The following is a 12742-nucleotide window of genomic DNA, read 5'->3' on the forward strand; positions in this document are numbered from 1 at the left end:
TTGAATTCTTACATGGATATAATCCTCAGTCCCAGCAGGAAGCAGGTAATCACCCTTACTTGCATCAGCAAAGGGGTCGAAAGAGTGGAGGTTCTGGATAGTGGACATACGATACAATTCCTTTTCCTCGGTGGAAACAGCCTGCGGAAGGTGGTGGCGGGAGAAGGTGGGCAGTGGGGACGGAGCGTCGGGAAGTGAGGGGGCTTGAGGGGGAGGCAGCTGAGTCCTCGGTGGCGGCTCAGTGATTGGGACCTGTTTGTTGTGTGTGTGTGTTTTTTTTTTGTTGTTGTTGTTTTTGTTTTTTATCCAATCTGCTACTCTTTTCCTCTTCGGTCTTCCATTTAGACCATTTAAAATCAGTGTGATTATTGAGAGGCAAGGATTTTTTGCTATCATTTTGTTGAGTTCTTTTTGGTGTTGTTGCTAGTTACTTTGGTCTATTCTGCTTTCTGTGGCACCTCTGTAAGAAGGATGTCTCTCAGTGTTTCCTGAAATGCTGGTCTTGTTTTTACAAACTCCCTTAGGTTCTGTTTTCTGGGACTATCTTGATGTCTCCCTCATAGTTTATGGACAATATTGTTGGGTACAAAATCTATCAACAATCTGCGTTATGCAGATGACACAACCCTGCTTGCTGAAACTGAGAAGGACCTGAAGCACTTGCTGCAGAGGGTCAAGGACTGCAGCCTCCTATATGGATTGAGGCTCACTGTCAAGAAGACAAAGATTCTCACCACTGGACCAATTGGCAACATCAGGATGGATGGTGAAAAGATTGAGATTGTTCACAGCTTTAATTTGCTTGGCTCCACAGTCAACACTCTTGGCACCAGTAGCCAGGAAATTAAAAGACATATAGTGATGGAATAGTCTGCTGTTAGGGACCTACCTCTTCCAAGTACTTAAGAGCAATGGTGTCTCTCTGGAGAGTAAAGTGCATCTGATACAGGCCATGGTCTTTGCTCTCACTTGTTATGCATCAGAGAGTTGGACAATGACTAAGGAGGATATAGGGGGAATTGATGCCTTTGAGCTGTGGTGGTGGAGAAGAGTATTGAGGGTACCATGCACTGCTAGGAAAACAAACAGATTCATCCTGGAAAGAGTTAAAACAGGCAGCTCCTTGGAGACAAGGATTTTGAGGCTCTATCTAACATCCTTTGGACATGTTGTAAGGAAGGATGGGCCTTAGAGAGGGACATCATGCTTTTGAGGGTGGAGAGACAGCACAGGAGGGGAAGGCCCTCTATGAGGTGGATTGATTCAGTGACTGGGGTAATCGGGATGGAAGTTTTAGAGACAGTGTGATTAGCACAGGACAGAGCAGAGTTTAGGGCTGTTGTACATTGGGTTGCTATGAGTCACAAGTTACTTGACGGCACATAACAACAACAACAACAATATTCGTTGTTAACTGTTACATTCTTTTAGCGTTCAATATATGTCATTCCACTTCCTTCTTGCTCACATGGTTTCTGCTGAGAAATCGGCACTTGATCTTATCAGCTGTCCCATATAGGTTACTCTTGGTTTCTCCCTGCTTGCTTTCAGAATTCTCTCCTTATCTTTGATTCTGGCAAATTTTTCTGTGATATTCCTCAGTGTTTCTTTTGGGGGGTGGCGTCTATTCTATATGGAGTTTTCTCATCCTCTTGAATATATATTCTCTCATTCTTTGTTATGGCTGGGATGTTTTCTTCTAGTAATTCTTCCACAACTTTTTCAGTGTCTTTACTTGCTTTTTCATGTTCTAGGATTCCAGTCACACACGTTACTTCTCTTCATGGTGTCCCACATTGTTCTTAGGTTTTCTTCTTTTTCCTTCCTTTTTGTTTCTGTTTTTTGCTCTAGAAGATCCTTGGTGACAATTCCATCTTCTGTTTCACTGGTTCTTTGTCCCATCTCTTCAATTCTGTTCATGTGTCCCTCCATCATGTTGACAGCATCTGAGACATTGGTGCTTATATTTTGGATTGTGGTTTCTTGTTTTTCCAGTGCTTCTAATGCCTCGTTTGTTTTATTTGCATTGTTTTGGATAGTTTTTGTAAGCTTCTCCCTTGGTTTTTGCTTGCTGTATCCTGTAATTCTTCAAGTTTATCTTTCACCCATTGAAAATATTCAATCATTATTCTTTTAAATTCTGTGTCAGAAAGTTCCATCAAACTTTCTGGCTTCATTAAATTCATTGATATTGTGTCATTTTTGGAGGGTGATATCTTAGGTCTTGTGTAGAAAGTGTGGTAGCTTGCTTCTTTTGTGACGTTGCTGTGGTAGAGTTTTTCATGCATGAGGCGATAGCTGGTTCTTGATCTGATGTTATTGCTCCAGGAGAAGGTGGGTGAGTTCACATACAGTTGTACAGAGGGTGGGCATATGCATGGATGCAAGTAGGGTGGGCACCCATGTGGATGCATGCAGGGGCTGGGGGGGATACAAATGCAGACCCATGTGCTGGGTGTGTGTGTGTGCGGGAGGGGGAAGGTCCTAAATGGAAAAACCAGGAAGCCTTAGTTTTGTCCTCAAGATCTGGGTTCACAACCCCAGTCAAGCTCCAGCTTTCTCACTCCCTCTTGCTTAAGGTGAAGGGGTCCCACAATTGGTCCAGCAATCAGCAGTGATCCCCCTTTAGATACTTCACTCAAATTCCTGCTGTCCTACTTTCTCCTGGTGGGTGGGTCCCACTGCAACTCACTGTTTCCTGCCAAGGCTCACTGCTCCGCACTGAGGCTCCCAAATAAGTTATTTTAATAATAGTTCTTATTAAATTCCATATGTCCTGCCCACTCTTTCTGGGCTTGGCTCTCTCTGCACTTGGCTCTCTCTATGACCAATTTTCTATTATGATTTCCAAAGTAGTATACATTCTTTCAACTAGCACAGTGAAGGAAATAAAGATAAACCAGAAGAAATGTTTGCTTTAAGGAACATATACATTGGTAGGGCTGAAAAGACATGAAGCAAAATAAGATATGACATTAGGAAGGACACACATAATAAAAGACAAGTTGATAAATGTTACTAAGTTAGCAAAAGTTCAGTACTGGATGTTACAGAGAAGAGAGAGATTTACATTAATTTTTCAGGACTAAAGGATTTTCACCCTTTAGTAAATTAAATTTAAGTGTACTAAACACAGATGTAAAACCATCATCTCCAGTCATCTTCATCATCTGAGGGAATGGTTTCTCAACGTGCCAGTATATGGATCATCTGCAGATAAATGAACTCTGGGGATTGTTTAAATACAGATTTTGGAGACCTAGAACCAAGAAGAACACCAAGGCAGGATCTCTGGAGATGCATTCTAAGGATCTAAATTTCAATAAGGTCTTCAGGTAATGGTGATGCAAACCATAGTTTGAGAAATACTGGGCTAGGGGTTAGATGAAAGAGCAAAATTGAAAAAAATAGAACACAAGAACAGTATCACTAATCTGCTGTCAAAGGCCCCTTTAAAATGTTCAAGAACAAGAATATTCTTTTGAAGACAAAGGCTCATTTGAACCAAGCGGTGCTATTTTCAATCATCTCAAGTGCATATGAAAGTTGTACAATGAATAAGGATAACAGGATATCGTGTCTTTCCTTTGTGTTGTTGGACAAAAATATGTAATGTATCCAGAAGAAAAAAAAATGTATTTTGTAAGAAGAAGAGAAGCAAACCCCAATGCGACTGGGACCTCTGGTACATGAATAGAAAAATGTAGGCCTATAAAGGTAAGTTGAAACTAGACTATGGAAGGTCTTCGTATCAGAGTGGGGGGTTAGTATGTATCCTATTCGCAATTAGGAGCCATTCTTTTGTGTGGCTTGAACTCAATTCTTAGCTCTCTGAGTCACTAGCTATATGACTCTGAACAAAGTTCTTAACATTTCTCTGGCTTAGTTTCATCATCCTTTAATTGAAGAAAATAATAGTGATTACCACATGAGATTGTCATGCATTACACGAGGTCTGAATTGTAAAGTGTTCAAAAATGGGGCTAGACTAGGGTAACTGAAATATGTATTGGCACACAATTTAGCAGAGTGTTAGCATACAGTTAAGGCTATCTTTTAGAAAGATTATATTGCAGGAATATATAGGCATCACCTAGCCCCTACCCTCAGCAAATTTGATAAGTTTTTTTTCCCTGCTACCTCAGTGGTTCTCAAAGTTGGCTACACATGGGAATTGCCTCCCACTCTTGGTTTAATTCTGCTAAATTGATTCTATATGCACCCATTATGAAATGCACTGCTAAACCTTGGCCCTGTGTCATCGCATTCAAACCTCATAATCTCTTTGGTTATGATTGATTATTGATCTGAATTATTATATATATTGATATTATCTTCACTATATAGGTTTTTGGAAGGAGGAGTGGCATCCACTTCCATAATAGCTTGCCTCTGGAAACCCTATGAACCTGGAGAGAGGAAGAAAGGCACCCAAGCATCGAGGACTCTCCTTCATAGGGTCACTATGAGTCGCCTGAGACTCGATGGCACTTAACAACAACAAGATATAGGTTTACTTGAAAAGTCAAGTAAGTTTCTCATGTTCATCCAGCTAGAAAGTAGCAGGACTGGGATTGGTAATTTTGATCACTATTGTGCACTGTCTTAACAACAATAATATCAACATAGAGAGAGAGATCAGCTGGCCCAGTGGACAGAAAGTGCTAGGTGGGTGACTTTTAATCTGCAGCCCTCGGGCCTGTCTTTTATTGTTTTTGTTCAGACATTCCTCTAGGTCATATAGTCCTGGTATACAAGTTTCCGTACTGTGGTCACTTGTGGTTGCTGTGAGGCTGAACCCTGTGACACTGATGTGTCAAAGGTGTTAATGGTTGGCTACCCAGTGCGAACAGAGAGTGGGGTGGAGCTCCCCGATTAAAACAAGCTTGGAAGGAGGAGAGGCATCCACTTCCATAATAGCTTGCCTCCGGAAACCCTATGAACCTGGAAAGAGGATGAAAGGCACCCAAGCATCGAGGACTCTCCTTCATAGGGTCACTATGAGTTGCCTGCGACTCGGCGGCACTTAACAACAAACATTGTGCACTGTGGGATAGTGGTATGAAGCTTTTCTGCAATCCCAAAGGTACATGGTTCACATCCACCAGCTGCTCCACAGAAGAAGGGTGGGCAATCTCTGTCCATGTAATTTACTGCCTATGAAAATCTGCTAGAGGATCAGCTGAGGATTGGTTTTGACTCAACAGCACACAGCAATAACATTGTGTACTGTAGTCCCTTCCCCTTTCATTTCATAAGTCACTATACCAACCTTCTCCCTGGTCTTTTCTCTGAATTGTTGACTTCCTATAATCTAGGTTGAATACAATAGCCAATGAGATAGATCCATTTAGGCATTAATGAGATGTCACCATGCTCACAACTTTCCAGCGGCTTCTCATTGTACTCAAAATCCTTCCCATTCCCTACAAGGCCTTGCAGGATAGACATTTAGTCACCTCTCTAGCAACAGCTTGTGCCTGTTTTGACCATGATTACTACCTTCCAACAGCACTGATAATTTGGCTCCTTGAATAACTTCTTTCTTGCCTGAGGCCTTTAATCTTTATTTTCTCTGCCTGGAATGTTCTTCCTGCAAGCTTCTTTGTATGGGTTTTTGTTGTTGTTATGTGCCAACAAATTAACTACAATCTGCAGTGACCCTATAAACAATGGCTCTGAAACTGGCCCTATCTTAAGTGAATCTCACAGTCTCTGACACACCTGATCCCATTGCCACAGTCACAATGTCAATCTATCACATCCAACATCTTCCTCTACTGTGCTGACTCTCCATAGCCTATCTTTCAGATATGAATTTAAACAGTATCTCCACAGAGAAGACTCCTGTGTGGTTTACTGCCTCTGAAAACCCACCAGATAGTTGACTTGTACTTAATGGCACACAACAACAACAGTAACAATTTACACTTAAGCAAACATAGAGTGCACAGAACATATAGAAAGCTAATACACACAAGGTATTTGAAAAAATAAAATGTATCAAATGCAGATGCTCTGTAAAAATTTGGTATGTCTAGCCTGTTAACCAGTATAAACCCAGTTTCTATGCAGTGTCAAGCATACACCAGTAGGAAATGCTCAACACACTGTGCGAATGGAAATATGAAAGGAGGGCAAAATGAGGACAGTGGCAATGGAAAATGCTAAGGAGAGAGAACTAATAACTGAAGCTGCTCCCAGATTCATTAACTTGAGAAGAGGCAACAAAAGAAGAATTAAAATGATTACGTTTGATTCTAAAAACCTAAGGTGACATTATTTTATAAAAAGGAGAGGAGAGGGAACTTATAAAGAAAAAAATTATGATTATTCCATTTGTATATAATTTTGGAAGATGATTTCTTTCATTATGGTTTTTATTGTGTTTTTGTCCACTTTACTGTCAATTATTTTTAAGAACTTAATTATGTGCTACACAACCATAAAAGGAGCATATAAGTGTATTTTGTGAGGTCTGTTTTTCCTTTTAAGGCTGTGTGTAGAAATGACATGTGTGTAATAATACAATAACTTAAAAATCAAGCTGCAAACATTTCATAAAAGACCTGAAAGCTAGATACTCTCTTTACCTTACATGACTCTTACATCTCTTAACCTGCCACACTACAATCAAATTAATTTCTTTCAGGCTCTGGCTTTGTAAATCAGCGCTTTTCTTTTGGCAATCCAAAGTACCTCTAAAATCCAATGCTACCATTATTTTGTTGCTGTTGTTATTGTTAGCGTTTATTTTCTCAGGATACTGGGCAAGCAATTACCTCTATTTTAAGTCTTGCTATTCAATCAAGAAAGTAACATTCTAAGTCTTTTGGCTGTGGGACACCTACCTCTGCATACCCTGCAGCAGGAATCCGGAACAGAGACTGGGAATGCACAGCTTAGTTTGGGGCATGTCTTGAGTCCACAATATACATTTCCCTCCTGCCAAGAAGAAACAGTTGAAATAAGAAGGACCTGATATGCATATGAAGGCTTACCTCAGTACGTGGGATAAAACATTGGCTCAAAATATGACACATGCCTCTCAGCTTCTCCTTTGGAGTCAGTTATAGGCACTTCCTAAGTTCCATTATGCACTAATTCTTTTTTTGTTTACTATTTTTCAACACCAGAGACTAGACCATAAAGAGTTGGCAGTAATCCCATACTTTGGGCATCCTGGCTTAAGATTGTACAAAAATATTCATTGTGAGAGTTTCCATGGGGTCTCCAAACCACCAAATAGATTCTGGTTCCTCTCTTCTTTGTTCACTGTATTCCTTTGTCTCCAGTGTTCTTCAGCTGCAATGTTGAATATTTAAGAGAATGAAGATTTGTGTGACAGCTGTCACTTGTAACATTCATTAGATTTTTCCATTTCAAACCAGAGAGACAAGCTCTCTGGAGCAATACAAGACTATTGAACACTTTCTGAATGCTACAGCTCAGTCCAGCACAAGACAATAGAGAGGATCAAATTTACTTGCTAGGTTGTATTTGTATTTGCACAACCTCTAGTTTCTAAAATTCTGTACTACCAATGTCACTCCTTAGAGGGGCTGGTGAAAGAGAGGAATATCCTTGACCAGGTGGGTTGACACAGTGACTGTGACAATGGGCTTGAGTGTGTCAGGAAGTGTGAGGATGGTACAAGACAGGATCAGTTGTTTATACGGTCACTATGAGTCACACTTGATCAGACAGCACACAACAACAACAACAAATCACTCCTGAATTTTTTTCCTTTTACTTTACCAAAGAAATTCTTTTTAGAGATTTTAAGTTATTTTAATATTAGTTAACATTGTTGTTACTGTGAATATTTGTTTTGGAAGATTTGGAAAACAACCAAGCAATAACTATGTGTAAACTAAACTATTTTTTTTTCTTTAAATTGTTCTTGGTCCTTAAATACACATTTTCTGGATCAGAAGGGTTCCTAAAAAGTCATCTGAAAGGCATAGTCACAACCAACCAAATTTCCCAAAATTACTGAGATACTATAATTTTACTAAAAGAAAAAAAACATAATCTCTAAAGGAAGAGATTTTACAGCATATTTTGGGAAGCCAGTATTTAATGTCCCTTGTTGTTAGTTGCCATTAAGTTTATTGAGACTCATGGAGACCCCATGGGTACAAAACAGAACTGTGTTCCATAGGATTGTCTTAACTTTCTCACAAGCTGCTTGCCAGGCCTTACTTCCTAGGCAGTTCTGGGTGAGCTTGAATCTCTAACTTTGACAATGAACATTTCAGAACTTAACCATCTGTGTGCTATCCAGGGACTCCTTAATGTCCCACAGAGGGAAAAAAATCATGTCTATATGTTTTCATTCCTTCATGTTTCAATTTAAAGAGCCATCTTCCCTTGTTTTGTGATTCTATTATATTCTATGGTCTACACAATTACATAACAATATAGTTGGTCTTCTTTACTCTGTGTATGCATGCAGATCTTCTGATAAATAATGTCACAGAAATTATCACAGCCAATTATTTATCATGTTGTGCATTGTTGGGTTTTGGGGGTTTTCCACATTGCAGGGTATTATGAATAAACAAGTTAATATAAGATATCAGATAAAGGAGGCTGCAGGTTCTTTCTTTTCTTATAAATTAGATAGAATGCCCTAGATAGAGAAGGATGATATTTCCACCCATAATATTCCCAAGGCTTCAAGTAACTGAATCTTTTAAATGAAGGCTTTGGTGGTGTAACTACTAGGAAAGAGATGCAGTTTAAGCAACAGCACACCTCTACCCATTCAAGAAATTCTCAAGTTTTGAGACCTGATCTCCTTCAAACAGGTGCATAAGGATTAAGGAGTTGGCAGAGAGGATTACAATTTAGATGCAGTTCAACTTCCAAGCAAACCCACTATAATATAAGGCCCAAAAGAAAACCACAAAGACGGTAGAGACTCTTTCATTTAGAGAGTGACTAGAAGAAACATTAAGATGAAAAGTCTTACCGAACAGCTGCACTGGGTACACTGATTGGGTTGCCGATTCTGAAAGAGTCCTTCAGCCATGAACAGCTCGCCATGTTGGTAGGTAGTCCCATTGTACTCACACGACTTGCTTGTCACTTTGTTGTTTGGTGGAGGTAAAGAGTCTTCTGGGACAAGGTGAAGATAAACAACACATAATAGTGACATCTTTGCAAAGAATTTCAGGAATGCAAACAGTAGATGGGGCTGTACCACACAGAGGGAGTCAAAAGGCAATCTCTGCTCCAGTGGCTTATGATCTTAAATAGCATTAAAGGAATCAGGCAAGAAAAGCAGATGGCATAATCATTCACCCATTCTTTCACTTACTGTGCATTTATTCAGCACCTGGCATATGCAAGGAACTGTTCAAGGCCAGAGAGAGGGAGGGAGGCATGGACAAAGATAGGACATTGTTAGAGTAGCAGTTGTTGATGAAAAAGATATTAACTTGCCTGAAGGAGAAGTTCACCATATTCTATCTATCTATTCATTCTTCTGTTCTTTCAGAAGAGGAATCATCTATTACAACTACTCTAGTAAATGTTCAGGGAGCTTTGGTGGCCTAGTGATAAGAAGCTGTGCTGTAACCTCAAAGGTATGCAGTTCAAATCCACCAGCTTCTCTGTGGGAGAACCATGGTCAATCTTCTCCTGTGGGATTAACAGTCTTTAAAAACCCACTGGAAGGTCAGCTATGAAGCAGTTCTGACTCAAAGGCAAAGAACAACAGTAACTATCCTATGTTTCTCATGGTATGTGCTTATAAGCCAGTTCCATTCCCTGTATTCTTTGCTTATGGCACTTTTCCCTCCCTAGCATTGTCTCCCACCCTCCACTGCTCCTTTACACATCTTGATATCCTCTCTGATTTTAAGAGGTTTCTTCAAGTCCCATTTTCTCCGGGAAACGTTCCTTGATAGCTCTGGCTCACAATCTGGACTTCCCAAGGCATCTGAGAGATACAGCTCACAGTTTGGCAATTGGAGAGTCTTATTATTCATATTTGTGATTCTTAGCAACCTAGCAAACCAATTACAATGAGTTTTCGTATATCTAAGCATAATGAAGCCTCAGAACAACACTGTGAGACAATTTTCACAGATCCATATCTTCATCTGACATTTAAAAGAAGAAAAAAAAATCCTCTTTGAGATTGTGTGGCTTTTCTCTGATTGCCTAGTGAGTAAGGAGTTGCACTGAAAACCCAAGGGAAGGTAATGCGAACACTCCAGATGCTCCAAAAGGTAAAGATAGGCAATACCCTCCTGCGTGATTTGCAGACTGAAACCCTACTGAAGGTTCAGTTATAAGTTTATTCCAACTCACCAGCAATGAATGAGTGAGTGATCTGAGGTCACAAAGCTATTGAGTTGTGAGAGAGTTGAAACCTTGTCTTCTAGTCACAAATTCTACCTTCTGTCTCTCAAACTATATTGTGACTTTTTATTCTTTTTGTTCTGAATGAAAGTTTACAGAGAAGATTGGTGTTCCATTCAACTATTCATAGATATTTTAAGATATTGACTACAAGCTTCTCATTATATCACCATTCTTCCCACTATCTCTTTGTAGTTGTTTCCATCCATCCATCCATATATCCATCCATCCACTCCCTTCCTATTGTTTTTTATCCCTAGGCAAATCTTCCATTGCAATAAAGCCTAAGAAATCTCCTTGCTATTACTGGTCATCCTATAAACCTGTCCATTGTTTAACTGAAAGTTTCAGGGTTGAAGTGAGTTCAGGTCCAGGCTCAAAAGGCAGCTAAGTCTCAGGGGTTTCATGAGTCTCTGTCAAACCAGCCTGGTTATTACTGTGATTCTGAGTTTTGGTTTAAAATTATCTTCTACTGTATTATCACTTCATTATTGTTATCCCTCTAAAAGTGACTAGAAGTGAGGACCACCTGAGGCTACTACCTGATCCCACTGCATGGGAGTGCCATGCCACACAGGAGCGCTGGGCCACAAGGGAGCATGGCTCCACACAGAAATGCTGCCACACTGGAATTTGAGTGAGGGGTTTAAAAACACTGAAAAACAGACTCTAGTGCCAATGCCGATGCCCTGTGCTGGGAACTCTGGACCCGACACTAAACTTTACTCTCAACTCTGACATCTTGCACCTGGAGCTGATGCCCATGCTGAAGCAATGATGGAACTTTAGTAAGGTACATTGTGGGGGGGGTGTCTCAACTGTTTGGCTGGATCACATGGGACCCCATAAGCCCAATCAGAAGGGAGCAAGACATCTGGAACTCATTCGTGAAGGGAAAAACCAAGGCTTCGTATTTTCCAATCAGGTCTCCATAATCCACCTTGTGTCTCCTCACATCCACTGCCTTTAGTCTAGAGCGTCTTGAAGTACCCTAGTTGTAGCAGTTGGCTGCTTTCACAGGCCTTTTCTCTACCGAACTGAAGCAGATCTTTCCTTGGGTCAAAAGGCAGAGAGAAACCCTGGTGCGGTTGTTGTCCTACCCACTCCTGGAGCAGTGACTTCAAATCAAGAACCTGCTATCTCTTCAGTCATGAAAAACTCTACTAAAGCAATGTCACCTAGGAAACAGGCTACCTCACTCCCTAAACAAGCCCAAAGCAAGATGTCACCCCACCAAAAAAATAACACAATATCAATGGATTTTCCGAAGACAGAAAGTCTGATGAAACTTTCTGATACAGAATTTAAAAGAACAATGACTCAATATCTCCAGTGGGTGAAAGAACCAGGAAGAGCTTAAGAAAACAATTCAAAACATGCAGGAAAAAAACCCCAATGAGGCATTAGAGGCTTTGGAAAAATAAGACAGCAAAATCCTAAATATGAGGCCCAATGTTTTTGTAGCTGTGAACATGATGGAAGGACACATGAACAGAGTTGAAGAGATGAAACACAGATCTAGTGAAATAGAAGATAGAATTGTCAGCACAATTGTGCTAGAGTTAAAAGCAGAATCAAAAATAAAGGAAAAAGAAGAATACCTAAGAATAATGTGGGATAGCAAGAGAAATAACATGTGCATCATTGGAATTCCAGAAGAGTAAGAAGCAACTAAAGGCACTGAAAAAGTTGTGGGAGAATTAGTAGAAAAAAACTTTCCAGGCATAATGAAGAATGAGAAAATATATATTCACGAAGCTTAGAGAATACTATATAGAATAGACCCCAACAGAAAAACACCAAGGCATATTATATGATAACGTGCCAAGGGGGGTGGGGAGCGGAAGATAACGGGAGAATTCTGAAAGCAGCAAAGGAGAAACTAAGAGTAACCCATAAGAAACGATGCGAGCAAGAAGACAGTGTAATAACATATATTGAACACTCAAAGAAAACTACTGTCAACCAATACTACTGTACCCAGCAAAATGGCTGATCAAACATGAAGGAGACATCAAGATATTCCCAGAAAAACAGAACCTAAAGGAGTGTGTAAAAACAAGACCAGCATTGTAGGAAACACTGAGAGACATCCTTCTTACAGATGTACCACAGAAAGCAGGATGGACCAAAGTAACCAGCAACAACATAAAAAAAAAAACTCAACACAATGATAGCAATAAAAACTTGTCTCTCAAATATCTCAGTCACAAAAGGACAAATATTATATGGTGAAACTCTTGTAGAATGAGGCTGACATTGGGGTGGGCGTAAGACTGAGAAAAACTGGATAAAGCCGATGAGGGAGAGAATAGTATAAAATTAATATATTTTAGGGTATTATGATCATCATAAGAGTCCGGAATGA

General features: G+C 40.0%; 1 protein-coding gene across 3 annotated transcripts in view; it reads right to left on the reverse strand.

Annotated features, from left to right (window-relative positions):
• The window catches only part of CHRDL1 (chordin-like 1), a 278118-nt gene that overhangs the window by 104763 nt on the left and 160613 nt on the right, over positions 1-12742 (reverse strand). For 2 of the 3 annotated variants that reach the window (XM_006889921.1, XM_006889920.1), the window contains exons 4-5: positions 8978-9120; positions 6852-6945 (exon numbers count right to left, since the gene is read on the reverse strand). In XM_006889921.1, the coding sequence (XP_006889983.1) occupies positions 6852-6945; positions 8978-9120 (237 nt within the window). Of the gene's footprint in view, positions 1-6851; positions 6946-8977; positions 9124-12742 lie in introns of all 3 variants that reach the window. The other variant, XM_006889919.1, reaches the window with a different exon arrangement.

Source organism: Elephantulus edwardii, unplaced genomic scaffold (genome assembly GCF_000299155.1).
Source record: "Elephantulus edwardii isolate Elephantulus edwardi_28Jun2011 unplaced genomic scaffold, EleEdw1.0 scaffold00083, whole genome shotgun sequence".
NCBI classification, from domain to species: domain Eukaryota; kingdom Metazoa; phylum Chordata; class Mammalia; order Macroscelidea; family Macroscelididae; genus Elephantulus; species Elephantulus edwardii.